At 48.9% G+C, this 27,454-nt stretch overlaps 1 protein-coding gene across 6 annotated transcripts in view; it reads right to left on the bottom strand.

Moving 5' to 3' along the window:
- NAV2 (neuron navigator 2) overlaps window positions 1–27,454 on the bottom strand; it is a 385,703-nt gene that overhangs the window by 14,789 nt on the left and 343,460 nt on the right. For 4 of the 6 annotated variants that reach the window (XM_032413834.1, XM_032413835.1, XM_032413831.1 and 1 more), the window contains 13 exons: window positions 23,331–23,414; window positions 22,640–22,751; window positions 21,162–21,307; window positions 18,791–18,799; window positions 18,207–18,379; window positions 12,617–12,770; window positions 11,253–11,415; window positions 10,422–10,522; window positions 8,185–8,280; window positions 6,218–6,386; window positions 3,055–3,290; window positions 599–753; window positions 311–382 (listed from right to left, as the gene is read on the bottom strand). In XM_032413834.1, coding sequence (XP_032269725.1) covers window positions 311–382; window positions 599–753; window positions 3,055–3,290; window positions 6,218–6,386; window positions 8,185–8,280; window positions 10,422–10,522; window positions 11,253–11,415; window positions 12,617–12,770; window positions 18,207–18,379; window positions 18,791–18,799; window positions 21,162–21,307; window positions 22,640–22,751; window positions 23,331–23,414 — 1,670 coding nt within the window. The remainder of the gene's footprint in view (window positions 1–310; window positions 383–598; window positions 754–3,054; window positions 3,291–6,217; window positions 6,387–8,184; window positions 8,281–10,421; window positions 10,523–11,252; window positions 11,416–12,616; window positions 12,771–18,206; window positions 18,380–18,790; window positions 18,800–21,161; window positions 21,308–22,639; window positions 22,752–23,330; window positions 23,415–27,454) is intronic. The other 2 variants (XM_032413836.1, XM_032413832.1) reach the window with 1 other exon arrangement.

Raw genomic sequence — 27,454 nt, 5'->3', positions numbered from 1 at the left:
CTGCTCATGATCATCACTTGGGGCGGAGAGATGCATCACCGGGGATGTGAGGGGGGTGGGCAAGCCCAGAGCCGCGGCCTTGACACGGCTACCCCGGGGCGGAGACTCAGGGAGACCTGGGCTTCCGTCTCAGCTCTGCCACCGACCGGCCAGGTGACCCCGCGTGAATCAGTTCTCTCAGCCTCCCCGTCCCCAGTTGCAAGATAAAGCTAGCCAACTCCTTGAGGCTGTCGTGGGAGTGAAATGAGTTACGCCGGGGCAAACGCTCAGCATGACGGCCAACATGGGCGCCCGAACAGCAGTGCCTTACCTGAAGTTGTGATGAAGCTGCAGATTGGGAGTAGACGAGGTAGCCTGGTTCATTGTGCCGATTATGTAAGGGCTGTGGGGACAGGAAGGAAAAGAAGGCCCTGTGAGTCAAAGGCAAGCCAGGGAAGGTGCTCACGGAAGCCCGTGGCGCCGGCAGGTGCAGGCAGATGGCTGCTTGCCTCCCCCGCCCCCCACGCGGAGCCCGGGCTGTGTGGGCACCGTGCCCGTGCAGCACACATCCCATGGCCACCGTCCTCTGGGGGCCATGGGGTCGGGAGCTGCCCTTTACCATTTATGGTCCTTGCAGTTGAGCAGTCCATTGAAGATCTCGCCCAGGGAGCTGACGTGATGCAGGTTGTCGAGGATGATGACGAGGGGCATGTCCACAGCGTTGTTCTCGCTGGTGCACTGGTCAGCAAGGTTGGACAGGTACTGGCGCAATTCCTGGGGAGGCCGGGGGAAGAATAAGTGGGTGAATGCACCCCAATAAAGATGCACATGTTCAGAGCCTTCATTTTGCCCAGGTCAACACAGGCGGAAAGGCCTTTCAGTAGGCCGTGTGGTGAACCTGTATTGAGTGCCCATCTGCTACACAACATCATCCGGGGGGCGTCAGGAGATGTGGGGTGGGCAGGGGGTGAGGAAGGCCTGGGTCCTGCCTCCTGGAAGGCACTAGGTAATAGAAAACCTGCCTGGGGCAGGAGCACGGCGCTGTGGGGTGCTGAGGCATGGTTTTGCATCCCTGTTCTAATCACTTGTCTACAAGTGCTGTCATTTTTCTTGATATTGCTTATTATGCCCACCTTGCAGTAAGCTCCCAAGGGCGGGTGCCTTACACACCTCTGTACTTCCGCAGCAGCTGCGTGAGAGCCACTTACACAGAAGCCCTCGATGGATCGACACGGCAAAGGACCGCCCCCCGCCCCTCACCCCTGCACAGGCTCGCACCGCTGATCAGTGCCATCACAACCAGCCAATAGTGCAGGGCAGAGGGGTCGACATGCAGAGGGGGCCCTGGAAGGTCTGGACTGAACTGTGGAGAAGAGGTCGGGGATTGGCTTGTGTTGGAACTAGGATGCAGCCCAGCCCGGCTGGGGTGAGGGATGTGTGTCAGAAGACGAGGGATAATGGTGCCAAAGAGGAAAGGCCGAAACGGTGAGCAGAGGACCGGCCAGGGACCATGATGCCTGCCTGCTGGTGTTACCATCATAGCAATAGTGGTCAGGGACTTAGAGGCTCACACACACAATCTCTGTAGCCCTATGGGAACCTTCTTGGGTGGGCACTGGGATTATCTCCATTTTACCAAGGAGGAGGCTAGGGCACATCAAAATCAGGTGCCTGGCTCCAGACTCGGGGCCTGCCTCGGTGCGGGTTCTTTATCACATCAGACGGTCCTACGCACTAGCCTGAGAGCTCACAGGGTGATGCTCCCTCCACCTCCTACAAACACATACACGGGCCTCCCTTTTGAGTCAAAGTGTGGCTTGCTAACATCAGAAAAAGCCCCATTTTTAAGTTACTAGTAATTTCTTTTTCCTTTAGCCCCTTTCCACCAGGGGTTCGTGGTCTCAGGCACCTGAGAAGGACAGAGTTTCCAGAGCCTTCCTTCCCCTGCTGAGGCTCGTGGGGTATGGTTGGTGAGCTGTACTCTGCAGAGGGTGCTGGTCAAGGGGGACGTGAGAGGGGGGTGACATCTAGCCTGGGCTCGATCCCCAGCCACATGCCTAGGGTCCTTCTCTCACTGGTCCTGGAAGAGGGTGCCTTCCCTTAGTAGGCTCACACACAGAGACTCTGGGTACCGGCACCCTGACAACTTCTCTCTAGTTCTAGCCCGACATCAAAATCACCCAGCTAACTGAATGGCGCAGATTCCGGCCTGCCAAACTTACTGAAAGCCGTCATGTGGGAATGAGATCCAGGAATCTGTATCTTTGAGCATGCCAGGTGATTCATAAGGCAGAAGAGTCATTTCCCAATCGCTTCTGACTCACCAGTCCCCTTGCTCAGGGCCAGCCCGAGCAAATCATCCATCACCTCCCACTGCGTGAACAGTGAACAGGTTTGAGAAACCACTTCATGATCTTTGCCCGGGACCAGGTCCAGACGTCTCCATCGGTCCCCATGAAGCAGGACTGAGCCTGTTTGCTGGCTCTGGAGTCCAAGATGCTGACTTAAGCCCTAGTCCACTGCTCTGTACCATCCAAGGGCTCCTAGGCACATGGCCACCTGCCTCAAGCCTCAGGTCCCTTCTCTGTGACAGGAGAGTAGCCACGACCTCTCTCTTGAGGGTACTATTGTGAGGTGGCCAGTTTGTTGGTCATGGGCAAGCAGTCTGTGATGTGAGCTGATATTACGAGTGTCAGCACTGTTCCTCAAGAGGACGTTTCATTTGGGAGAAAAAGAGCACCAAGTAGGCACATGACAAATTCTTGGTAAACTAAAATGGATGCTTCTGGGGTGATCCTAAAGGACTCCTAGCACTGAGCGTCACAGCCAGCTCAGAGCGGGCAAGTGAGAAATGAACCAGCTCGCCTAACAGATGGCACTCCTCACTGGAAGTTTTGGGTTCAAGCCTTCCCTTCTGCTACCCCAGCCTGACTTCCGCCACCAGGCTTTCACAAGCCCAAGGGAGAGCACCCGGGCAACACTGCTTTCCCATTAGGGTGGTGGTGGCCTCGGCAGTTCTGAAAGGGCCACACAGCACCCCCTGGCTGGGTGGCAGCCTCCAAATGACCTCCTCACCTTGCTGGACTTGTGGTCCACATTGAAGGTGGCGATGACACCATCCGTCAGCTCCCGTCCCTCCCGCAGCACCAAGTACTCGGACAGCCGGTTGGCCAAGTAGGTTTTCCCGGTGCCGCTGGGGCCGGAGAGGATGATCCGCCGGTGCTCCACCAGCAGGGAGACGTAGCGCTGCAGGATGGGCTTGGGGATCAGGGACTCGAACACCAGGGAGTCCAGGCTGTTCTCCGCAAGCCCTGTGTTGGAGAGGGACAGGAAGGGTCTGAAGCCCTGTGGAATGGGTAGCTCTGCGCTTGCCACCTGGGTCTGCCTGGCTCTTTCCACGGCGGCCACTCATCTGAGACGGCGGCCCACCCGGGTACACGGGAGGCTGAGCGCAGGCAGCCACTGCAGCCTGCTCACGAGCACGGTGTGGTCTAGCACCTGGCTCGGCTGGCTCGCCCAGACTGACTCCACTCTAACACCCGGGCCCGAGGGCCCCGTCCGTCCTCTGCAGAGTTCCTAAGACTCTGGGCTCTGCCTGTCTGTCTGGATTTGCCGTGCTGCTGGTGTCTGCCCAGCCCAAACCTGAGTCTCCCGTGTCTGCCAAGACCCTGGGCTTGCCTGTCACCCTGTTGTCTCTTGTGCCCTGTGCCACTGCTGCCCACACTCAGATATGCCACAGAGATGGCCACGCTTTCATCCTGAAAGCAAAGAAATGCCATTTGATTCAGGTATGTGATGAGTGGTAGGCGAAAGCTGAGATGCTACCCACCCAGACCTCTGAGCCTCAATAATGTCAAGAGGAAACGTATCTTTCCTCTTTCCTACGTGGGACAGCTCCACCCATAAGGGCTGTTGGTTTTTTTTTTTTTTAAGATTTTATTTATTTATTTGAGAGAGCAAGAGAGAAAGCATGAGCAGAGGGGAGGGGCAGAGAGAGGAGAAGCAGACTCCCCGCTGAGCAGGGAGCAAGACACAGGACTCGATCCCAGGATCCTGGGATCATGATCTGAGCTCAAGGCAGCCACTTAACTGACTGAGCCACCCAGGCGCCCCAGGGCCGTTGGCTATCTACTTTTATTTTATTTTTAAAGATTTATTTATTCATTTGTAATGAGAGAGAGAAAGAGAGCATGTGCAGGAGCAGGGGGAAAGGCAGAGGGAGAGAAGCAGACTCCCCACTGAGTGTTGAGCCTGACGTGAGGCTCAACCCCGAGACCCTGAGATCATGGCCTGAGTCAAAATCAAGACTCAGATGCTTAACCTACTGAGCCACCCAGGGTCGTTGGCTTTTTAAAAACTATTTTCTTGATATCATTCTCAAGAGAAGATCCACCCAAGGTTACTTGTCTAAAACCTAAAGTAACTCTGTTAAAACTCACCTTAAGAAAACTAGTGTATGTAAGTAAAAAATATATTGAAGAGCATTTAGTCTATTTTTTTTTAAGATTTCATTTTTAAGTAATCTCTACCCTCAATGTGGGGCTCGAACTTACAAGCGCGAGATCAAAGTCACGTGCTCTACTGACTGAGCCAGCCAGGTACCCCCATTTATTCTATTTTATAATAGTATCTTCCTTTTACATAATTATTCACTGCAAACAGACCCCACAAATGCATTTATATGCTTGTTTCTAATCCCCCCCTCAACCGAGAATGGCCCCTACATGCAGGAGACTATTCCAGAATGACCACGATGAAGGTTTCTAAAGGACTTATCTTCCGGGTACAGGCCTAAGACTTTCCTGGTACTGAGCTCAGTGTAGCCTACACTGGTTGAAACTCGATGCGAAGTGCGGAATGCAGGGTCTCTCGTCTAAACTTAATAATGAGGAAAAAACCCACAAAAACATCTCTCTCTACATATATGCTGCTCTTTTGGTCTTTTGCCCTAAAACCCCCTGGGAATGACTGTTCTGCAGATGAACCCACTGCAGGGCACGTGTTTAGCATTCCCGCTAAAGCTAGTTTGGGGTAGGTTCCCGTCACTTGCACCCGAGGCCACGTGTGTGCAATTGCGCTTGCTGGTAAGATAGGCTGTGCGGTAACGTTAGGCCCGTCAATGGCAGAGCAAGGTGTGGATTCCTGCTCCTAAGGAATGGTGGGTGCTTCTGGAAAACCTCCCAACCAGGAAACAAAGCTTGCATCAAACAACCCCAAAAGTGCCCTGTTAAAACTACAGTCAAAAGCTGTGAGTTAGGGGCGCCTGGGTGGCTCAGTCGTTAAGCGTCTGCCTTCGGCTCAGGTCATGATCCCAACGTCCTGGGATCGAGCCCCACATCGGGCTCTCTGCTCCGCGGGAAGCCTGCTTCTCCCTCTCCCATTCCCCCTGCTTGTGTTCCCTCTCTCGCTGTGTCTCTCTCTGTCAAATAAATAAATAAATTCTTTAAAAAAAAAAAAAAAGTAAAAAGCTGTGAGTTACAGGGAAGTAAGATGGGACAACCTGAAGGGTGAGCTTCGCACAGTGTTTATTAATCTATTCTTTGGCAGCGGGAGGTGCATAAAATAGAGGGAAAAAAGGGCTTTTGCAGTCAAATACATTTGTGTCAGACTGGATTCAATAGCCTTACTGACAGGAGTCAGCGTATCCGAGGCTGGAGTTAGTGCACCCGGCACCCGTACACTCCTGTCTCTCTGTCCCCTGAACACAAATGGGTCTAATGAGGCAGTTTTCTAGACTTATTTGGCCAGGATTCTCCCCCCACAAGAATACTTTGTGGGCCTAGTGTTCCTTGGAACACACTTCGGCCTGGGGCCTAGCATCCCTAGGGGATGAGGCACCCGGAAAGGCCAGCAGCGCCGTGCGTGGGCACGCGTGGCCCTCGAGCACATCGCAGCTCCCACCTGTAGAATGGGACCACGTCCAAGGCCAGCTGGCAAGAGTAACCCGTGGGTACTGGCGGAGCCCCGTTTCAGCAGGGCTATTAAGATTCCAACATCTCAGAGTCATAAGGCTTAATGGGACCTTTTGTTATAGAACTTCAGCAATAAACTAAAATTGTTTGCTTCCGGTGGTGTGGAAAAAGCTAAAGGCCATTGAACTTGCTTAGGTAAGAAGGACTGTGGTTGCACAGGTAGAGAAGCCTACCCACACACACTGTGGCCATGGTTTCTGACGCCAAGTCACAAAACAAAAACTGCAAGTCCTGAAAACTCCAACTTCCGCCATCGGCCAAATTACCTTTGACGGTCACAGAGATGGTCGTGTTCTCGCCGACCAGATAGCCACAGGGAAGAAGCTCGGGGGTCTCGGAGGTGTTGCTGCGCTTGATTTCCCCAATGCTGTAGCCCAGAACACTATCTGAATTCAGCCCCAGCTGACTCACGGGGTCGACGTGGATGATGTATTCCTGGGAAGAATAAAATCAAGACCCCGTCAAAGATGTGGCTAGAAATCTGCCCATGACTCATGTTTTTCTTGGGTGATTTATGATCATCTTCTCTCTCAATTGATGCCTGGGTTGAAACCGAGCTGTGGAACAAGGAGGGGGAAGAGCTTTCTATGGGGATGATGACCAAGTATCACAGGCCTCTTCAAGTACAGATTTATTTGGTTAGTGATGTGGAGGGAGCCCTAACACAATCGTGAACGTTTAGTCTGGATGAACCAGGCAAGGAAAAGTTACACTGCTTTTCTTAAATTCAGATGAAGTCCTGAAGACACCAGGGCCTGTGAATAGTGCTGGAAAATTCATGAGAAAGTAATTCGGACAAGAAATCTCCCCACCAGCCCCTTCTCTTGGCTCACAGCAAACTCCACACTTAGGATAAAAGAAGCAAATCCCACGGCTGCAAGAAAAAAGCAGCTTTTGGTCTTTAAACAGGAAAAACTGTGTTTAATTTGGAAAGTATGCCCTCTGAGGTGAGTGACCAAAAGGTTTTAGGTCAGTGAACCTGCACCGAAGGTCCGTGGACGAGGAGGTAGCTGGACGATGACTGACGTGGAATATCGAGAACAGGCCTCTCTACCTTTAATGGTCTCACTTCCTCACACGTGACGCCCCACAGGCTCTTTTCAGCCCAAACTGTTGTCTTTTTAATCTAAGATTAAACTGCCCATCAGCAGAGTTCAGGTTTTGGCTCTAGGAAGCAGGATTTGTCTGCCCTCAGCCATTCACATCCCTTGGCTGGTCACATTTCCACAGCCTGCCAAGATGGGGAAGGATCTTTGGCCAGAGAACAGAACACAGGGCTTCCTGTGGGTGAAGCCACCTGAATCTAGAAGCTAGAAAGAGACCACAGTGGACTGGGTAAGTCAGGTTTTAAAGTCAGACCAACTCAACTAGACCAACGTGGTTGTGTTCTAGCTCCATGATCTTGGGCAAGTGAGCTGAACCTTGCTTTCCTCCTCTTTAAGTGGGAAAATAATAGGACCTTCCTCACAGGCCTGGAAATAAATTGGGGTAATGTTAGCATGGTCTCTGGCACCAAAAATGCAGGCTACCAATAATGCTTAGGGGATATGATTAATGAATGCTTATGATTGCTGATTCCCTTCAGGACAGTAGGAAAAAAAAGGTACAAAAAGCTTCTTCCAAACCACCTTGTGCTTGCAGGTTCTCCTCAGTACTCATGAGTTATTTCTCCCGTGACAAACATCCACACTCACTCCAGTGATGTGACTAGAACAAATACGAAAATAACTATGCCAACATCTTTGACTCTGGACATTGATCAGATGTTAATGTCACATGAAGCACAAATCATAGACTCTGAAGTGTTGGCCAGGATGCTGGGCAAGTCAGATCAAATCCCCCAGAAATGAAGAATGGAAATTTGAGGTCTTAGCCCTGGCCACGGGGCACTCAATTCAAAGTATATTCAATAGGACACAATTCTAAGGTGAAGAGAGAATTTGGATATTAGCCGTTCACCATGCGAGGCTCAAATAACTGCTTGAGGCCAGGGAAATGACTCTCACTGGCTGGCCAACCACTGCCAAGGGTAGCCAGGAACAGGCTGGCCAATCACCAGTCTGTTCTCACCATCCCCCTGTTACCGGAGTGCCCAGAGACAAGTACCAGCAACACAAGGGTGGGGGCAGACCCAAGCAGTGGCCACGTTCAGGACACAAACCGCCCCTTCCCTCCCGGAGCCCAGGCCCCCACTTCAGGCAGACTACCGTAGCCGTCCTCTTAAGACACTTACTTTGAACAGTCGTCTAACCACCCCATCGAGCACATCCCACTTCGTCTTGCCACTAACTCCAATGCAGCCAATAAGAAAGAGGTGTGGTCTGGAATCCTAAGGGTAAGGAAATGTACGCAGGTGAAAAACAGGCGGATCTTTTCTGACACAGTTTAGCAAGGACTCAGATTGCCTTAGGACTCCACCAATGGTTTGAGAGGGGGAATAAAAGTCCTATTTGTTATTAACACCAGATACAACGTAGATGGAATACAATAGTCTTAAAAACTTTGCCTGCTCTCTTGCAAAAACAGTAGTCCACGGGTCAGGAAGAGAGGATCTCCTCTCTGGAATCTAGAACCTTCTACTAAAGGTGTGCCTTGCATAGCGCATAGATCACATCCCTTGCCTGGAATGCTCTCCCCTCTCCTGTCTGCCATCTCTCCCTTTCCAAACCTTGCTTGCAAACTCACCTCTTCCAGGAAGCCTTCAATGATTAACCCACCAGGCGCAGAGCTCACATTGCTTCACCGGTTCTGTACATAACTGATATATTATCATATTCTGTACTTGTTTATTTTTAGGTACTTATGTCTTATTTGCATATCAAGTTTATCTCCTTGCTAGATCTTAAACTCCTTCAGAATAGAATACGCTCAATTATTTTCTTTTTTAAATAATGTTTATTGCTTTTCGACTAATTAAAAGTTAAAACATACTCAAATCAGAAAACAAGTAAAACTCTGCGAAGTTCACAAAAAAATACTTTTTCTACTGCTTTTGAATTTCACCCACAGGGCTCTCTGCACAGGGGGGGGTTAACTAATCACAATGATTAAAGAAAAATTAATAGAATATTCCATTTGGTCGCATTTTAAAATCTTAGCTCTGACATGCTCAGAAGAATACAGAATTAGGAGAGTGGCAGCAGGCCCACGTGGGGGTGTATGTGGCAGTTAAGCAAAATCAGCAGAGAAAAGAGCACCAGTTTTATGGTGAGAAGATCTGGCCTCACCAGTTGCCTTATAACCTCAAGTAAATGATGCTTGGGCGCTAGGTTTCAGTTGTAAAATGGAGGTAACAACGTCTGGTTGACCAACTTCATCTGGATACCACAGTGATCCAGAACAATAGAGTTTTTAAAAGGGACTCAAACTTCTGTAAAATGTAGAATCTATTTGCTCCTGTTGAGGATCATTAGGTTAATGCACATCCCCAGATATCACCTGAATTTTTTGTAAGAATGTTCTAAGAATGAATTTTCCCCGATAGTCCTATCATGCCACTACTTAAGCTCTGAAAATAGACTTCTTTATATTTATTTTTATATGTAAAAGACACATATTTTTAGGTTAGATGAGGAGATAATCACTGGCAGCTCCAAAATCTGGGCCTCCCCACCTTCAACAAGACTAGAGAGCCAGCCACACAGTGGAATCCTCTGGCAAAGAGAGTCTGGCTGCAGACAGCTCTGCTGTGGTGGGCACTGCAGGGTTCCCCGGCACTCCTAGGCGACAAACAGCGTGTCGGCAAGGATGCTGAGAAACAACAAACAAAGAGCTGAAGAAGGACTTGAAATAACCCCTCGTGAAATCTTCCTCCGCTTATTTGAGAGATGGTCGTTAGAGCATCATGTGGATTCAATCAATGGCTAAAAATCAACTCTGTCAACCCCCATCCCCTACCCCCAAAATAGTCCCTAGTGTGGGTGTGGCCTCCTCAGGCTCTGGAAGAGAACAGGAACTACTCAGAAAACTCAAGATTCCTCAGTCTTGGGGAGTCGGGACGCCCCACCGGCTTCACGTCAGCCACCTGTGTGGCTCGGCCCCGTCGGTGTCCCACCTTGTCCGCGGTCTCTGAACACTGGACAAGACTGGTGCTCTTGGTCAGCTGCATTTGGTCAGCTTGCTTCTGTGCCTTCTGCGCTAAATGTGCTTAGCTGCCCCTGAAGGGCTTTCGGAACACATCAAATTCAGAAAAGCCGTTTCTGACCGATGTTAGCGTTTAGTTAGTTCCGTGCAAGGGCGACACGGGAGTATCTTTAGTACTCTTTATTAGACTTTCCAAACGCGAGAGGGAGGAGGGAAGGGCCGTTTGCTTACTTTAATCGTGTCAAAATGCTGCTGGGGATCGTGGTTAGTTAAGGAAAGTGTTAGTAGTACCTCCGAATCACCTTCGGTGCTGAGGTGATACGCTCTGACGATGCCATCTCTACACTAGGTAGGGACAAGCAGAGCAGGGAAAGGGATCCGACTAACCTCCTTCCACTTCATTTCCTCCTGAAAGCTGACAACTATCTTAACATGCCTGCCTCCTTCCTTCCGAGCCGAGCATTCACCAGTGTCATCCAGCAACATGTCTGCGAATGGAAAACATCAACAGCCTTAGGCACATGGGGACAGCAAAGCCGGCTTCCCGACACCCCCGCTGCTTGTTGGCACGGCAGCGGGACAAACCAGGTGTCGGGGTGCAGGGAAGTGGGGTGGGGGAAGGGGAGAGGGCAGAATGGAGAATGCAACCACAGAAACCAATGGTGGACCAACCAAAGAACCAGCAGGCTGACGATGCACTTTGCCAAATGGAAGTGCGAGGCAGAGGCTCAACCAAAACGATAGCAACGCAGCGTCATGGGTAAGAAATCAAAGCGTCAGCCTCAATATGCTTACAAAGAAAACCTACGTCATGTTCGCTCATGATGGTGCCGGCCAGGAATCCATCCTGAAGGCAGGAAGGCCACAGACCAAGCCACTGCCCCAACGGGGACCTGCTACTATGGGGTTTCTATGCAGCATTCGGCTGTAGGTCAGCCTCTTAAAATGGATCAAACAGAACTCAGCATGGTGGACAAGAGGATCCAAGCTAATGGCCTGGAGAACTGGGGGCACTGGAGCAAAGCATGACAGCAGTCTAACGGCTGAGCTCATGTCGGTAGCAGACGCACACCCAGACACACACACACACCCCAAGTGCACGCACGCCTGTTGCCTCGCCATTTGATCTTTTCATCTGCTTCTCTTGGGACTCCTGCGCGGAGAGTGGAGTGCCGGCTGCAGGCCCTGGCCTGCCCGCAGCCCCGGGATGCCACTCACCCAGGCTGGTTGACTCCGTTAGGTTCAGGCTGTGCTGGGAGAGGCCCATGGACTGCCTAGGGGAGGCCGAGAGGGACACCTGGGAGGGCGCCCGGCTGCAGCCACTGCCTTGAGACTCGGACTTCAGCCGGTCGTTCTCAGCTTTCAGCTTCTCTATTTCACTCTGCAAAGAGTAAGGGAGAGGCTCGCTTACCAGGTGGATGGAACACGAGCAAGCGTCTTCTAGAGGGACGGGAAAGTCCCGTGCAGGGATCAGGCGGGAATCCAAGCCGAGGCCCGGCCAGCCACACCATCGGCGAGGTCCAGCCGCGCTGGCTGTTCTTGCGCGCACACAAGACCCTGTCTGGCGGGGCATCTCCCTTCAGTCCTCTCCTTGTGGAGAGATGGCCTTTGAAGACCTCAGAAATGCTTCCCAGAGCCTGTTGCATGAGTCTTAACTGAGAAAGAGTCTTACCATCCGCGAGGTTCGCGAGACTCTGGGCTTGACAGGTTTCTTTCCCGTAGGGCTTAGAGCCTTTAGGAGCTCCTCTGCACAGCGGACCTGAGAGGGGGCGCACGGTGTGCCCCAGTCCTACACACAGCTGAGCCTGGAGCTCTCCTTTCAGAGCCTCTCCCGGAACAAGCACTCTATGGAACCTCCTTTGGGAAATGTTGGTTCTCCAGTGAGGGCCCATTTGGCAGACCCCCCGGGCTCTTTCATCTCTACACTTCTACAGGGAAAAACCTACCATATGCACAGCACCGGGGCTGCACCCAGAGAAGACCCAAACGCCTTCTAGTCCAGGGGGGAAGATGAGAATACCTCTAGAGGAATTCAGATGAGGGCACTAACTCTTACAGATGCAGGACCTGGAGAAGCTTTGTAGAGGGGGAGGCTAATCCTTGAGGGAAGGATCCAGTTCGGCTGTGCAGAAGGCTCTCCCCGCGGAGGGAACACAAGGACTATGACACAGAAATTCCTGGCGCCGGCAAAGGGAGCAGTCAGGGGCTCCCTCTGGCTGATGAGTCTGGGAAGTGGAACTGCAAGTGGGCGGGTGGCAGATTCTGAGTACAAAGGATCCCACAGAAGCCCTCGGCAGGGTGGGGGGTGGGAACCATGGTACGTGGAGCCACTGGAAGTCACACCAAGGGGGGAGGCATGGTTCTGCCTGGGCTTTGAAAAGATTCGTCTCTGAGCAATATCTGGGAGGGCATGAGAAGAGAAGGAGCCTTGCTCCTCTGGAAAAGAAAGAGCAAAAAAGAGAGGAGGAGAGAAAGAGGCTCGCAAAGCAGAGGGCTGACACTTTCTGTGGACCCGGGGGCGTGGCGGACAGCAGTGCTCTTTCTAGGACAGCCTGGGGCTCGGCCCGTGCTCCGGGGCTCACCTGCATCCTGTTCATGGCCTCCCGGAGCTGGTCAAGCTGGTGTGCGGAGCTGAGGGCTTCTAGGCGGATGTCTGTCAGCTTCATCTCCTTATCTCGCAGCTCATTTCGGAGCTGCATGACCGTCTCGGCTTCACTATCAATGCACTCTGAAATGCTAGGGAAGGAGAGGTGTTAACTGATGAGAGCAGCTCTGAGATCATCTCCCTTCAGTCCTCCACTGACCACCGGCCCATGTCCACCAGCAGGTTTGTTTGGCAGTCACCCTGTCTAACCAGCCGGCCGGGGCTTCCCGGAGGCGATAATACCAAAGCTCCTGAAATTCACAGACTGTATTGCTTCTCTACGCTCTTTCTTTGCAGAGCTCAGGCGATCAGAATGGCTTTGGTGTGCCTTCAGCAAAATTCCAATAATCTGGGATAAACAGGAGTCGGCAAAAGGGAGTAGTAACCTTCGGGGTTTGAAACCAATCCCCCTGTCCCAATGTGTACACACTTGGGCCCCTGTAATGACACCGCATGGCCCTTGAGATCTAAACCCACTCAGAGAAGGAGGGTCAACTGTCTGTTTTAAAGATTAGACACTCTAAGGTCAAATAGCTGAGGGGTGATTTTTATTTGCCCCAAAGTAAAAGTAACCGAAAGATTCTAAAACTCAATCTTTTAAAAGTGTCTTAAGAGAGCAACATTCTTTCCTTCCCCCCACTTGCCCAGACTGCTTAAATAAGCTCATGGCAAGGAAGAGAAGCATCTCAGATCATCAGAAAGCAGACAGGAGGATATGACACAAAAGTCCCAGTTTTATGTGAAAACAGAACAGTTGTGTGGGGCTTGATGTCTTTCCAGCTGCATGCCAGATCGGGGGACCCGAGGGCCCCGTGGAGTCCCTCTGTCTTAAGCGGTGGTCCATCTAGGCTGGGTTCCTTCTGTGATTAGTTAGGTTTGCTGTTCAGATACCTGACAAGGCAGCATTAAATGGAAGATCAGAAAAGTCATGATGAATCGCCATGTTAGAAAAGAGGGCTCTCTAAAAAAAAAAAAAAAAAGGTCTGTTGATTTCAAAGATCATTGGATCCAGGGTTGGGGTGATCCAGAATGAGTAGCTTTCACATTTCTTGGACTGAAGATAGAAAAAAAGGAAAAGAAAAAAAAAAAACCCCACGTTCATAAAGTTACAAAGCTGAGGTTGATTATCTCCGAAAGACATGGTGAACATGTGGTCTCTGCAGAAATAATCGTGTAGCCCACTCTCCAAGACCAAGTCCTGGATTTGAGGCCAAAAAAAGCCTGACCTGTAAAACTGGTTGAGGGTGCGGAAATGTTCATTGCCAGAGGGAAACCATTTATAATTGTTAAAAGAGATGTAATTGTATTTTGGGGGCAGAAAGGACTAGAAGAAAAGTTTAACACCTGAATGGCCAAATCTTTCTGTTGTTATTTTCTCGACCTGCACCTGAATGGTTTTCATTTGAGAGATGCAAAGAGAGGAAAACTACCTCTGATTTTTAAAAGTGGTTAGCAGCCAAGGAAGTTTCTTGGCTTCAAAATCTTCTAAAACCTCTAACAAACTCCTGAAAATGTTATGATTATTCCCACCCTATGCCTCTGAGAAACTGAGGCTAAAAGATCTGGGATAAGAGGCTAGAAAATGTCTTTAGACTTCAGATCCTCCTATCGCTTCTCGGCCTTTTGCCTAAGATCAAGTGTAGACTTCAGATCCTCTTCTCCCCCCCCCCCCCCCCCACCCCTGTGCTTTGACTAGCCTAAGGTTTGTAAGGTTTAACTATATGGTCATGCCTTTTCTGCTTTGCCAAGGTTTGCAGAGGGAGCTCGCAAACACTGGTTTCTTCTTCAGAGAGGAGTATGGTTTCCTGGTTTAAATGGAGTGTAAAGTCTGAACCAAATTCCATCGTGACACTCCAGTCTTTGCTAAACCGCGCCCTGCATGGACCTCGGAGGCTCCAGTTCACTGCAGGGAATTGTTGGCTTCGATTCACACCATCAGTCTGGTGTGTCTGGCCCTCTGCGGCAGGCGTCTTGCCCCAGTCTCCTTCACAGGGTCTGTACCTTCCCCCTAGAAAGCTTTCACAGCAAGAGAGACAAGACTTCTTCAGCACCTGCCTTGTGGGATATATTACATGGGCTACTTCGCAAAACCTGGCCAGTGACTTTACAAAGAGAAGCAAACTAAGATAAGGCTTGTGTTGAGAATAAGTGCACCAAGAGTACCGTGCTCCCCCAAAATAGCCCAGTTCTCAGAAACACACAACTGCAAGATGACACGGGAGGAATATCCTACTCAACAGAGATGACGTTGAAAATTAAATTCTTTAAGATTTAATTTTCTAGCAATCTCTCCACCCAATATGGGCTCTAACTCAGAACCCTGAGATCAAGAGTCTGGCAGAATCCACCGACTGAGCCAGCCAGGTGCCCCAAAATTAAGTTCTTCTGCAACAGTCCCAGATAAGTTTTAGTCTCTAACCCTAGTGCCCAAGACAGCACCTTTTCCCTTGGTTCCTTCTACACTAGCCTTCTGTTAGGTCTGATAATTTGGTTGCGCTTAACAGGTTACCCCCTGCATGGCTGCTGGCTGTTCCAGGACCAGGGTTCTCGGCATCACTTCCGGTGTCTAATCACACTGGCCAATACGTAATAGGTGCTCAGCAAATGCTTACTGAATACATGAACAACTGTGCCAGGTATCTGATGTATATTATTTAATTTACTCCATCCTGGAGATGTATTACAATTATCCCCTTTTAACAGAGGATCATAGGGGAAGGGAGGAAAAAATGAAACAAGATGAAACCAGAGAGGGAGACAAACCATAAGAGGCTCTTAATCTCAGGAAACAAACTGAGGGTTGCTGGAGTGGTGGGGGGTGGGAGGGATGGGGGTGCTGGGTGATGGACACTGGGGGGGGTATGTGCTATGGTGAGCACTGTGAACTGTGTAAGACTGATGAATCACAGACCTGTACCTCTAAAACAAATAATACATTGTATGTTTAAAAAAAAAAAAAAAAAAGAAAAGAAAAAGAAGATAGTAGGAAGGGAAAAATGAAGGCCGGGAATCAGAGGGGGAGATGAACCATGAGAGACTATGGACTCTGAGAAACAAACTGAGGGTTCTAGAGGGGAGGGGGGTGGGGGGATAGGTTAGCCTGGTGATGGGTATTAAAGAGGGCACGTATTGCATGGAGCACTGGGTGTTATACACAAACAATGAATCATGGAACACTACATCAAAAACTAATGATGTAATGTATGGTGACTAACATAATAAAATAAATTTAAAAAAACCCAAAAAACAATTATCCACTCTTAAAAAGGGGGAGGCTGAGTCCTAGAGAGATTAACGTGCCCATTAAAAAAACCAGGATAACAGAATTGGGATAGAATCTGGTGGGTCTCCTAAGTCTAGAGTCCATGCTCCTGAACTATATCCAGCAGGCACTCAATACATGCTCATCCACTTCATGGACTACTTACTGAAGCACCCTGATGCAGACTTTTTCCGACTCAGTCCCTAACATGTTACTCCCATATTTCCACTGTCTTGGCCAGATGCAGGGCTGCTGGCATACCTAATTTTAAACGCCTCAAGTGTGGGAAACACTGCCTTCCCATACCACCATTCTTTTCGCCCACAGGGTAGGAACTTTTCTGGGCCCCTGACTCCTCTGCCTTGGGTTTCTTCTTTGAACTTCCTCTCACATCTAGATTTGTACATTCTTACAAACCCTTCAAGGTTGGAAAGAAGCATTTGCTCTCTGCCCACACTCTGGAAAACCAGACCAAAAACAAACATCTCCAGTGTGCCTGGATGCTGTGGAATGCCAGAGAAAGGCAGCAGAGCCCAAAGTCTGCCCCGCCCAATCCCTACAGGGAGAGCGGGTTTGGAGGCAGCATTCTCTCGATGGCCACCGGGAATGCTGCACAGCCAAGTGCATCATCCACTCTCCCTCATCCTCTCCGGCTGCCCGGCAGCACTTGGCCCAGCTACCGCCCCCCTCCCAGCAGTTTCTTTTCTCTGCTCCCAGTTTCCTCCCACCTCTGCCCATCCCACTGGCTGTTCTCCTTGCTCTTTAGAGCACCCAGAGCTCAGTTGTTGGCCCTCTGGCTCCTCTCCATCTCTATCCAGCCCTGTGGAGAATCCTCCAGGTTCCCAGCTTTCAGGACCACCCATGAGCCCATGCCTCCCAGATCTATACCTGCAGGAGTCCCAGGCTGGCTGGCGCCTCCACATGGATGTCTCCTGAGCAGCTTGGACTTAACAGTCAAGCCAGAGCTCCTGAAGCCTGCCCTGCCCTGCCCATGCCTCCTACCCTTTCCAGAAACATACCCAGGTACGCAAGTTACAAATCTAGGAACACTCAAGGATTATTCTTCTCTTTCCCGCACACCTGACATCACCACGTGCTGTCAACTTTCTTCTAGAACACATCTTAAAGCCACCCAGGACTCACTACTACTCTGAGTTACCATTTGTTTCACCTAATATTTGAATGTCTGCAAATCCCACAGTAGCTACCCCCATGTAGCTCATACTGTACTTTTTTGGGTGGTGGTGGTGGTAGGGACAAAGAACAAAGAACTAATAACTTGAGGAACTCTACAGGTCAGGTGGTGACATGTGCCATGGTGAAAAACAGAGCATGGGTCAAGGGGGTGACAGGGAGTGTTGGCTGTGGTGGGGGTGTTATTTTATGCAAGGTACGCAGGCAAGGCATCAGTGAGAAGGAAACATCGAGCAGGGACCTGAAGAGAGAGACTATCTGGGGGAAGAGTGTACCAGGCAGAGGGCACGGAAAGGGCAAAGGCCCGGGGGTGTGTGACTGGAGTGTTCAAAGGACAGAAAAGAGGCCAGAGTGGGATGGACGAGGAGGAGAGCGCTATTAGCCTTTTATGTGGTTGCCATACTTCTACTCTTGCTCCCCCGAATTCCTTATCTGCAGAAAGGAGACTGATCTTTGTGAAACATGAATTCAGATGATCTTACACTCCTGCTTAAAACTCTCCAATGCATGGGGCACCTGGCTGGCTCAGTCAGTGGAGCGTGCGGCTCTTGATCCTGGGGATCATGAGTTTGAGCCCCACACTGGATGCAAAGATTACTTAAGTAAACTTAGAAGAAAAAAAAACCTCTCCACGGGGTGCCTGAGTAGCTCAGTCTGTTAAGTATCCACCTCTTGATGTTGGCTCAGATCACGATCTCTCAGGGTCGTGAGATCGAGCAAGATGGTTGTAGCTCTTTCACATCCATTTATCTTGTCTGATCCTTAGGATAGGATAAGTAGCCAACAACCATTATCCGAGTTTGACAAATAAAAAAATGGAAAACAGAGGGGTTAAGCACTTGCCCATGGCCACCCAGTGACACCATCAGAACAATGTAAGATTCCTTTCTCTTTCAACCTCTCCAGTCCTAAAACATTGGAAGAACATGCCCAGTCCTATGAAAGCATGATGTACAAAACTCCAAGGAGAAAATGAATGGTTAACAGGACACCTATCCATTCCTATTTGGGAGGGTTCCTGGGGGCCAAAGGCATCGTCTGACCCACGTGCGTCCCTGACAGACAGACTTACAGAGAGTTGGAGTGAGAGCCCCTCAACAGTGGCGTGGAACCTGTGGAACTGTTGTGTGGTAGCTTTGGTGAGGAAGGCAATGAAGAATCGGTCATCTCCTCGATGTCTGAATGAGAGGACGCAGACTTGGGGGACTTCTTCTTCCCGAAGGCTTGCTTGAAGGAGCTGCGTAACTGAACATACAAGACCATCAGCCAGGCAGGGGCGGCAACCAACACTCAGGCCTTGGCAAAACAGAGACATGCAGACAAAAGAGCAATTAATTCTCCCATGTTTCCCCCCCACCACCACCAATGACAAAGGTTCCCAACAGCTCTCTTGAATCAGTGCAGTAAGGGAAGAAGAGTTATCCGGTGCTGACAGCTCAAAGGATTGGACCTGTGGGTGACATTCCATGCCTACTCCTGCTTCGAGGCTAGATGCCAACAGCAAGACAGAGCCTGGCTCAGCAGATGGATGGCGGGAGGATGAGGTTACACAGCAACAAAGCAGGATGCTCAGACATGGTGACGGATGCAGAGGAGATTAGTCATATCAATGGATGGGTTAGCTTGGTATCTGATATTAACGTTGGTCTTGCTTACCTCATTGACCTGCCAGGGAAAACGCAAGCAAAAATGGGGAAGGGGAAGGAAAAAAGACAATTTTTAACAGAGAAAGCCAGTGACAGGGAAAGCCTTGGACTTGTCAGACATAACATGGCCAATAGTAAACACCACACACAGAGGAGGTTGCCGGTAGGAACACGAATCTTCCAGAGCATTAGAGGCAACTTCCTTCACTATGAAAGGAAAGGAATAGTGCTTCTGGAAGTCCCTACAATCCGAGTTCTTCCAGCTTCTTTGGCTGAAATGACTGCTCCCGACCTTCCTGTGATTCTCACCCTTTTGTCTCTTAAGGCCTTAACTTTGTTTTTTTTGGCATGTCTGTGTCTTCTTTTCTCAGAGAGAATAGCTTCACTGCTGAGCTAGTCCCAACACGGCTGTAGAGCCTTCGGAGAGATCTACTTAGGAGTTCCTGCTGTCCTTGTGTACACATAAGATGATAGAATAAGCAGGGACTTAGCCGTCTCACTTGTTACTCAAAAAAAGTAGGCATTTGTAAGAAATGTATTAACTATATTGGGAAAAAGGAACTGGCGTATCACAAATTCCCCAAATCATGAGCTGGATCTGAAAACTCTAACGAGAACATAAAGAATTCAAGTGCAGGGTCTTCTCTGAAAGCCATGATAAGCACGTATATTTCTAGACCAAAATAAGTTTTGTCTTGAAAAAAGGTCTTTTAAAAAGTAATTTCTGTTCTACTAAAATCTTTCTTTCCTTCTGAAAACATCCTGGAGGTTTTCTTAGCCATTAACAAATTCTGAAACAGGCCATTCTGAACTAGTTAATGGGTTTTTTTTTTTTAACCCATCGGCATTACATCCATAAGGAATGGCATGTCCCAGTGTGGCTGATCGAGATCCCATTTCCTACTTTTCATCAACTTTCCAGGTACAGAAACAGAAGGATCTGGCACACAAACCATCAACCTAAAGCCTCTGGTAAAGGGCCAAGTAGAAGAGGAGATTACAAGGATTAGACAGAATTAAGTTTTGAGATCACCTGAAAAATGCCCATTATCCAACTTCCCCAATTCTACCGATAACCAAGACCCGTCCTAATGCAAGTAAGTAAGTTTTAGTTCTTGAATTGGAGAATGGATCAACACTGTTTTTCATAGAAAATAATTCTCTCTCATCACTTTGATAATCAAGTCAGACCATATTTTACCAAGAGTATATTAGAAACAGCAACATATGTTAATCCTATTTAAGGCATAGCGAATGAGTTGACTAAAAGCCATTAGTAACAAAGAAAAAACTTCATCAGAATGATGAGAGGGTCACACTGAACTGGCCTTATAGTCTTCTAGTGCAAGTCGTCAGTAACTGAAATTACTCAAACCTCAAGCGCTCTATTACTAGACCTCGCCACCCATCCAAGATAACACAAAATGAGGGAGAAGTGTATGGAATGAATGAGGACATTGAAGCTACTGTGGAAACACGATGTTATCAGCACTGAAGGATGGGGCCCTGTGAGCACTAGCCCACTCCAGATCAACCTGGAATATCCCTGCACTGAAGACAGGGAGCAGCAAATGTCAATCAGAGCTCCACAGCCTCGACACCACTAAAAAATGGGTGGGTACAAGGGTGCCTGGCTGGCTCGGTCAGTGCAGCATGCGACTCTTGATCTCGGGGTCGTGAGTTCGAGTCCCACATTGAGCATAGAACCTACTTAAAAAAAAATTGGGTGGGTGGGTTTAATATTCCCAGGAGAATGGGAAAATACTGCTCAAGACACCACTGTACAGAAATTCAAGTGGCTCACTGGGATTATGGAAACATGGAGAAATAATGCATTGGAGACCGGCTCTACTCAACTTGCCATTTTGAAGTACAATGCACCAGTTTAAAACCTTTCACTAACTCCTAATATCTACATTATAAAACTTTTACTTACAGGACATGGTCAAAAATTGTTCAAAGAAAATTGGTTTCATGCTATCATATGGAATTGTGTGAAGAAACAGGTAAGGATTATGGATAATGATGGGATAACTAGCAATATACACTCCAAAAAAATAAATAAATAAATAACTAAGAAGAAACCACTAGAGAGTAATTTTGCTCTAGTACCTGGAACTTTGTGGCTAACGTAATGAGGGGGATGAAATGGCACGTATATGAAATGAAAGATGAGTATGTCACAGAAAGTCTCATGAAACGGAAAAACTCCAAGGTGGTGGTACTTTCGTTAAGTCCTGGTGCTTGAGCAGCTAAGCACAACACTGAGTTTGGTGGAAACATCCCCGTAAGCTTCTGTGGATCCTCTCCCAAAGGTCTATGCTCTGGGGGGAGACACACTGGTCTGTTAGTCCCCACAAGGTCTCTGGATGCACACTCACCCAATTCTTCCTCTTCTTCTTCCTGGCGTCACTCTCCATGTTGCTGCCCACGCTGGAATGGCTGGTAGTGCTGTTAATGCTGGAGACACTATCAGACGAGTGCTGTCTGCGGATGCGGAGGTCTGCAGACTGCGAGGTACCGCTGCCTGGGGACCCAAGGCAGGGGATCAGAGGCTGCCACCTTCAGCCCACTCCTCTGTCCCAGGGAATGACTCTCACAGCTAAATCTGCACCCCTGAGGACCGCTAGGTATTTCCCATTCAACATCACCTTCTGCTCTCAGCTGCTGGTTTTAAGATCCTTGAGCAGGTACACGTTAGGCCCTCTTCAGTCAATTAAACCAGGGCCCAATTTTAGCCACTCCACCAAAAAGAAGTCAGGGGAGGCTTCGAGAGAGAATTCCTAACCCGCCCCCCCCCCCCCCCCCCCCCCCCCGCCAGCCCTCCTAAGCTTGAGACAGGCACCGATTAGGTCTTTGAACGGTGGCAGTCGCCTGTGTTGTCTGGGCATCCCCCCCCCCACCCCACTCTGTTCTGTACGCTCCTGCCTCACTAGCCTTCTCTTGGCCCCTTGGCAATGCCGAGCCCGTCTCATCTCAGGGCCTTAACATGGGTGAGCCCCTCCTCGCTTACTCGGGCTGGCCAAATCTCGCTAATCCCTCCCATTTCAACTCTGTCATCACGTTTCAGGAGGCCTGGTATCTGAAATAACGGTGATGCCCGATAAAGGGTATGGCCAGTTTCCTGCGCAAGCACAGAATGAAACCCGCAGCCTACTCTTTAAGAACACTGGCTGCAGAGTCAGAGAGACCTGGGTTCTAGACCCACTTCTCTATCTTACTACCCTGCGACCTCTGGATGGGACTCTCACTCCCGCAACTCAGGGTTCTCATCAGTCCACTGTGGAGAGGACCAGCACTGCACTCATAAGGTGGTCGTGGAAGGAAAATGAAATCATGAATAATTTACAACACGGAGCAGAGTGCTTAGAACACAGTGAGAGTCCCGTAAATGCTAGCTGTCACTGTGACTTCTACCATCACCAGGTGTATCACACTGCAGCGGGAGGGCTCTCGTCCTCACAGCCCCATTTGGCCCCCCAGGTAAGATACACAAGCACGAAGCAATTTACTCAGAAATACTTCCCTGGACGAACATGAGATGCTCGTTTCAGGTTGGGCTGCATCCACATGTAAATATCAGAGCCTGATAAGGGCACAGGTGAAATTAAGTGAAACACTTGATACTTTGCCAATAGATAGATTTCCTTCCGTTTTGGAGATACATCGGGGAAGAGGCTGAGCTGGAAGAGCTCTCTTCCTAGGGGCCTGGATTATGGACTGAAAGCGTCTGCCTCCCAGGACCCGTCCGACTGACATGGACACGCACCCCGGGGCAGGGAGGCTGCGCCCCATGTTGTCAGGGGAGGGTTCCTAAGGGCAGGCAGGTGGGGCTGGAGACTGCTCCTCTTTCTTTTACCTTTGCAGTTGAGCTCCGGTGTGTTAATGACCCCATTAATGGCAGCCTGGGCGGCTGCGTTCTGTTTCTTCAGCAGCTCGATGGTTTTTCTTAACTCATTCAGTTCTGAATCCTGAGGAACAGCAAGAAATACTGGTCATCCTACAATCACCCTGTACAGAGTTCAAATGAAGCGCCACTCGGTTTCAGCATGGCAGTGTAGGCAACGAAGGAGTTCCACAAAACCTCTTTCCCGTGCGTTAGGTTGGATCAATTTTCAGCGGGCATAGAAGCATACAAAAGCAGCAGAAATAGGGGCGCCTGGATGGCTCGGTCGGTTAGGCGTCTGCCTTGGCTTGGGTCATGATCTCAGGGTGCTGGGATCGAGCCGCGTGTGGGGCTCCCTGCTTAGCAGGGAGTCTGCTTTTCTCTCTGCCCCTCTTTTCTGCTTGTTCTCTCCCTCCCTCTCTCTCAAATAAATAAAATCTTTAAAAAAAAAAAAAAGGCAGCAGAAATAGGGCTGTGAGATATGGAGGGTTGCTGCCACTCCACCCCACCCCCATCCGGGCCGTATTTGCACTCAACAGGGTGCAACTCTTTACGATTCGACTCCAAGAGTTCAAATACACTAAAATCTATACCGTTCTCTGGGGCAAAAGGGAGTCTGATTTGGAGGTTTGCTGTTAATTCTAAGCAGGGAGGAGTGCTTTACCTTTTGCTCAGCTGTCATGGTCAAACTCTGGAGCCTGATTGTCATGTTTCCAAGACTCTGTTCAAAGGCTGCCACCAGGTGAGCCTGGAGGAGGAAAGACACAGCCTTAGTTAGATTACCTTGCAAGGCAAGAGGGCCCAATGGGTGCTGGGTCTTAAAGGCTGAAATCCTCACTGGGGCCACGTGGGTTAGCTTCCGTCTACTTCTTCAGCCCCTGGAGCCCCACTCCCCACCTCTCTTTGAGATCCAGTCACTCCAGCTTATCACGTCCTTAAAGATCCTGTGCTTCTTCCCGCCTTAGGTCCTTTATACCTGCCTTCCCCTCTGCCTGGAATGCTCTTCCCCCACTACCTCCCTGTCTGATTTTTATACATCCTTCTCAAGAGATCTCAGCTCGTATCTTCATGACACCCCCAGATGGGCTGGTTCCCTCGTGTGCACTCGCAAAAGCACGTGGACTGCTGGTCTATGTGCATTTTGGTGCCACAGAGACACAGGTACTCTTGCGACTGCTGCCTCACGTCTGTCTCCTCTGCTTCCCTGTGCTTTGTTCACCAAGTGCCAAGCTCACAGGAGAGGCTCATGTCGAGCATGTTTGTAGAAGGGATGAACAAAGTGGCTGGCATATTTTGCTTGTTATAATCCTGGTTAATAAAAAGCCACTGAAAGGCCCATCTGCTACCTCCTTGGAGAAACCTTCCCCTGTTCCTCCAGGGAGTTAGGACTTTCCCCCAAGGCCCCTCTGTACTTTTATACACCTCTGTTAGAACACAACATCAGACACACCACTATTTCATATAGTACTAAAACATCTTGAAAAATGCTGCCAATTATAATTAAAATATGCATCCCACTTTCAGAGATGTTAAAAATGTGGGGGAAAAAACATGTATCTTAGAATTGAGAAACGGGATGGTTTTCTGTCTGCCCCTTTCTCTGCAACCCTCTTCAAGGACAAGATGCAACCTCATGTCCTAACATGAAGCCTTTTTCTTCCTCTGCAGAGCAGCAGGTGATGCATTGGTTGGTTGACTGAGGGTCCTGATAATACGGTTAAAATCAAGAATAAAGAATGGACAAGAGAGCTAATCCTATTGACTGCAGTTTCTCCATCTTAAAATGGGTGCAGTATCTACTTTCCTCCCAGGGTTATTGTGAGCATTAATTAAGTGAAACAATACAGGTGAATATAGGTCTATAAACATAGGAATGAACAGACACTGTGGGGAAAGGAAAGGAAGAGGTTTGGATTGAGAAAGTGACAAAAGATAGGATGAGAACACAGGTGGGGAGAGATCAAGAAAGAGTTCTAGGAGAGGGGTGGGCAGATACAGGATAAAGAGAAGAGCCAGCAGAGGAAATGTCAGTCTTGGGAGGAAGAAGTGAGATCTGATCATGTGGTATGTAACATTCTAGAAGAAAAGACGACTGATGTACTCAGTGAAGAATCAAAGTAACGGAACAACCAGGGGGCAGGTGGGGCATTGTCCTGGGTTGTGAGGAGGGTCAGCGGACATTTGAACTTAAAGAGGAGAGATCGGAGAAGTGAGTCAGAGGCCTGTCACTAGACTCCATCATACCAGAACAGTTGAGGATAAGACATCTCTAGCATAAACTATTGGGTCTTTTTTCCAACAGCTGTAGGAGTTAGCAGGGAGCAGGACCTCTTGTAATAGAAATGTTAAGTGGACTGCCCAGTTTCTTTCTGAATGCACGCTCTAGCCCTATTAAAAACTGAGAAAAATGCTGTTGCATTTTGAAATCAAGAGATATGCTTTAATTTAGTTTGCCTAGGAGAATATGGTAGAACCAAAGCCAATCAATTCAAGACAGTTTACATAGTGGATGAAGGAAAAAGGGCCAGGGCAAGGATGTTGAAAAGAATTACTGCTAACCTTGCATTTCAAAGGAACGCCAAGGTCAAATTTAAATGACCGAATTTCCATTTATTTCAATTCTTTGATTGCCACCCAGGATTCTATTTGTAGGCACTCATACTTTCTATTTGCTTAAAAACAAAACCTGACCCCAAGAAGACTGCTATCAAGAAAGTGTTTTTACAAACTCAAGAAGAAGCCACGTTTGCGCTGAAGAACCAGAGGTTCGCATTTTGCTGTTGAGAGAAAGGACTGACTTTGGGTCACGAGCAACTGTGAAAACATGGGCTGAGAGGCTGTTCGGAGCCTGGTTCAGAGCCACACAGCAGACTTCTTACCAAGTGCCATTCTTACATTCCCAGGAAAACAAACACAAATGGTATAAAAACACCCAGAGAAGGTGGCTTTGAGTAGTTTGTCCTAGAAAAACAAACACAGCTTGGCCTGGGAGGAAGATGGCAGACAATAAAACACATTAGCGAGGCCAGTGGTGTGTGGTAAGACTAAATATTTACTTTCAAACAATACTGGATTCAGCGGCTTTGGTGAGGAGCAAAACATACTTTTGGAATAATAATAATATAAGGGATCTCACTCAGACTCTTCTGGAACAGAGGATAAAGTTCCAAATGGCCCAATGTAAGGTCCTTGGGGCAGCACCAGGTCACTGGAGGATTGAACCCCTATTTTTTGATAAGTAAACTAATGACTATTTTTTGAGTAAAAGGGCACCAAAGGACAGCGGTAATTCTTAACTAGGGGAGTAGCTCCAAATCACTTGGGATGGGGGTTGCAGTCAAACCTCACATCTGGATTATATCCAGATTGGCTCACTGGGTCTGGGGTTGGTCTTTGATTTGAATGGTACCCAGATGAAGACTATTCATAGAAGAATACCTCTGGGGATTTTTTTTAAAAAAAGTAAGGCCTAAGCTTCAAAATTCAGATCTCACATCAATTTCTGATGTTCTTTTGATAGCATTACTGATGGTAGAAGAAGCAAAGAGAATAAAGAAGGATAATGATATCACCCTAATACGGGAGGGTGAGAAAAAATTCAAAGACTCTCAGAAATGTGAGAGAACTCAGGAGAATGAACAACAGTGAGAGAAGTTACGAGTTATTGAGCTTGTAATTAAGGTCAAGTACTGCACGAGGCACTTCATGTGCAGACTTTAAAGAGAAATGACTTCCTTCAGTTGACTCAGGCTTCACCCAGGAACGACCTGGGCAAAAACCCCAGGTAAATGATTCGTTCAAGTATTGACTCAGCTTCCTGGTCCAGGGAAGACAACCTTTTGAAGTTGCTTTTCATTTTAACAGCATATTATGGGGTCGTGCAGGCTGCTTTTCCACAGGCTCACACACAAGTGTCTGGGGTCTCAGACTGGGCTGTGCGCTCCCAGCAGGACGCCTTGCCTCAGGGGCATCTCCTCACCTTCCAAAACCTCGGGCTCCGCCCTCCAAACATCAGCCGTCACCAGCTCACAGCTCTGCAGCGGGGCTACTTTGCAAACCAGAAGTCTCTGCCTCTACTCTGACCCCCTAATCTCATAACCACACCACGGTCAGGAAGCTTCGTGAAGAGCAAACCGAACCGCCTCACTGCTCTGCTTAAAACACACCAATGGGGCTCCACTAACTTCAGTAGGAAGCCCAAACTCTCCACCTAAGAGCTGAGAGCATCTGTGATGTGTGGACATGCCCCTAGCTTTTCTTTGATGCCTCTTCCCCATATCCAAGCCATAGATTCTAATTACACACTGAGCTACTTAAGAGTTTCCAAATGCACTAAGATCTTCACCCTGGGCTTTTGCACAAATACACTTTGCACACTGGTTAGAATGCTGCCTTCCCATGCATCCTCCCCTACACAGCATCCCTCAGATGCCACCTCCTCCGGGAAGTCTTTCCTGATCTCCCCCCACACGTGAGACTGAGTGAGGTGCTCCTCCTTACATATTCCCACAACCTTCTCCCTTTCTCTCTCTCTTAACAGTTATCATGTCATAGCAAAAGTTTTGTCTCTCTGAGGTACCAGAGAAAGCACACTAGGATGACAGTGATCATGCTTGCTTTGCTGTTGAACCCATGGTGCCCGAGGCATAGTTGGCACTTAAACAGTTGTTGAATTCAATGCTGGTTGGCGGCACTTCCTGAACACATAATTGTGTATATTATAATTATAGAACAGTCAGCTATTTCTTTGGAGCCTTAGATTTCTTTCTTTTTTCTCCCCCCCCCCCC

The sequence above is a fragment of the Phoca vitulina genome, unplaced genomic scaffold (genome assembly GCF_004348235.1).
Source record: "Phoca vitulina isolate PV1807 unplaced genomic scaffold, GSC_HSeal_1.0 scaffold16, whole genome shotgun sequence".
NCBI classification, from domain to species: domain Eukaryota; kingdom Metazoa; phylum Chordata; class Mammalia; order Carnivora; family Phocidae; genus Phoca; species Phoca vitulina.
This window is presented reverse-complemented; position numbering and strand designations above follow the sequence as displayed.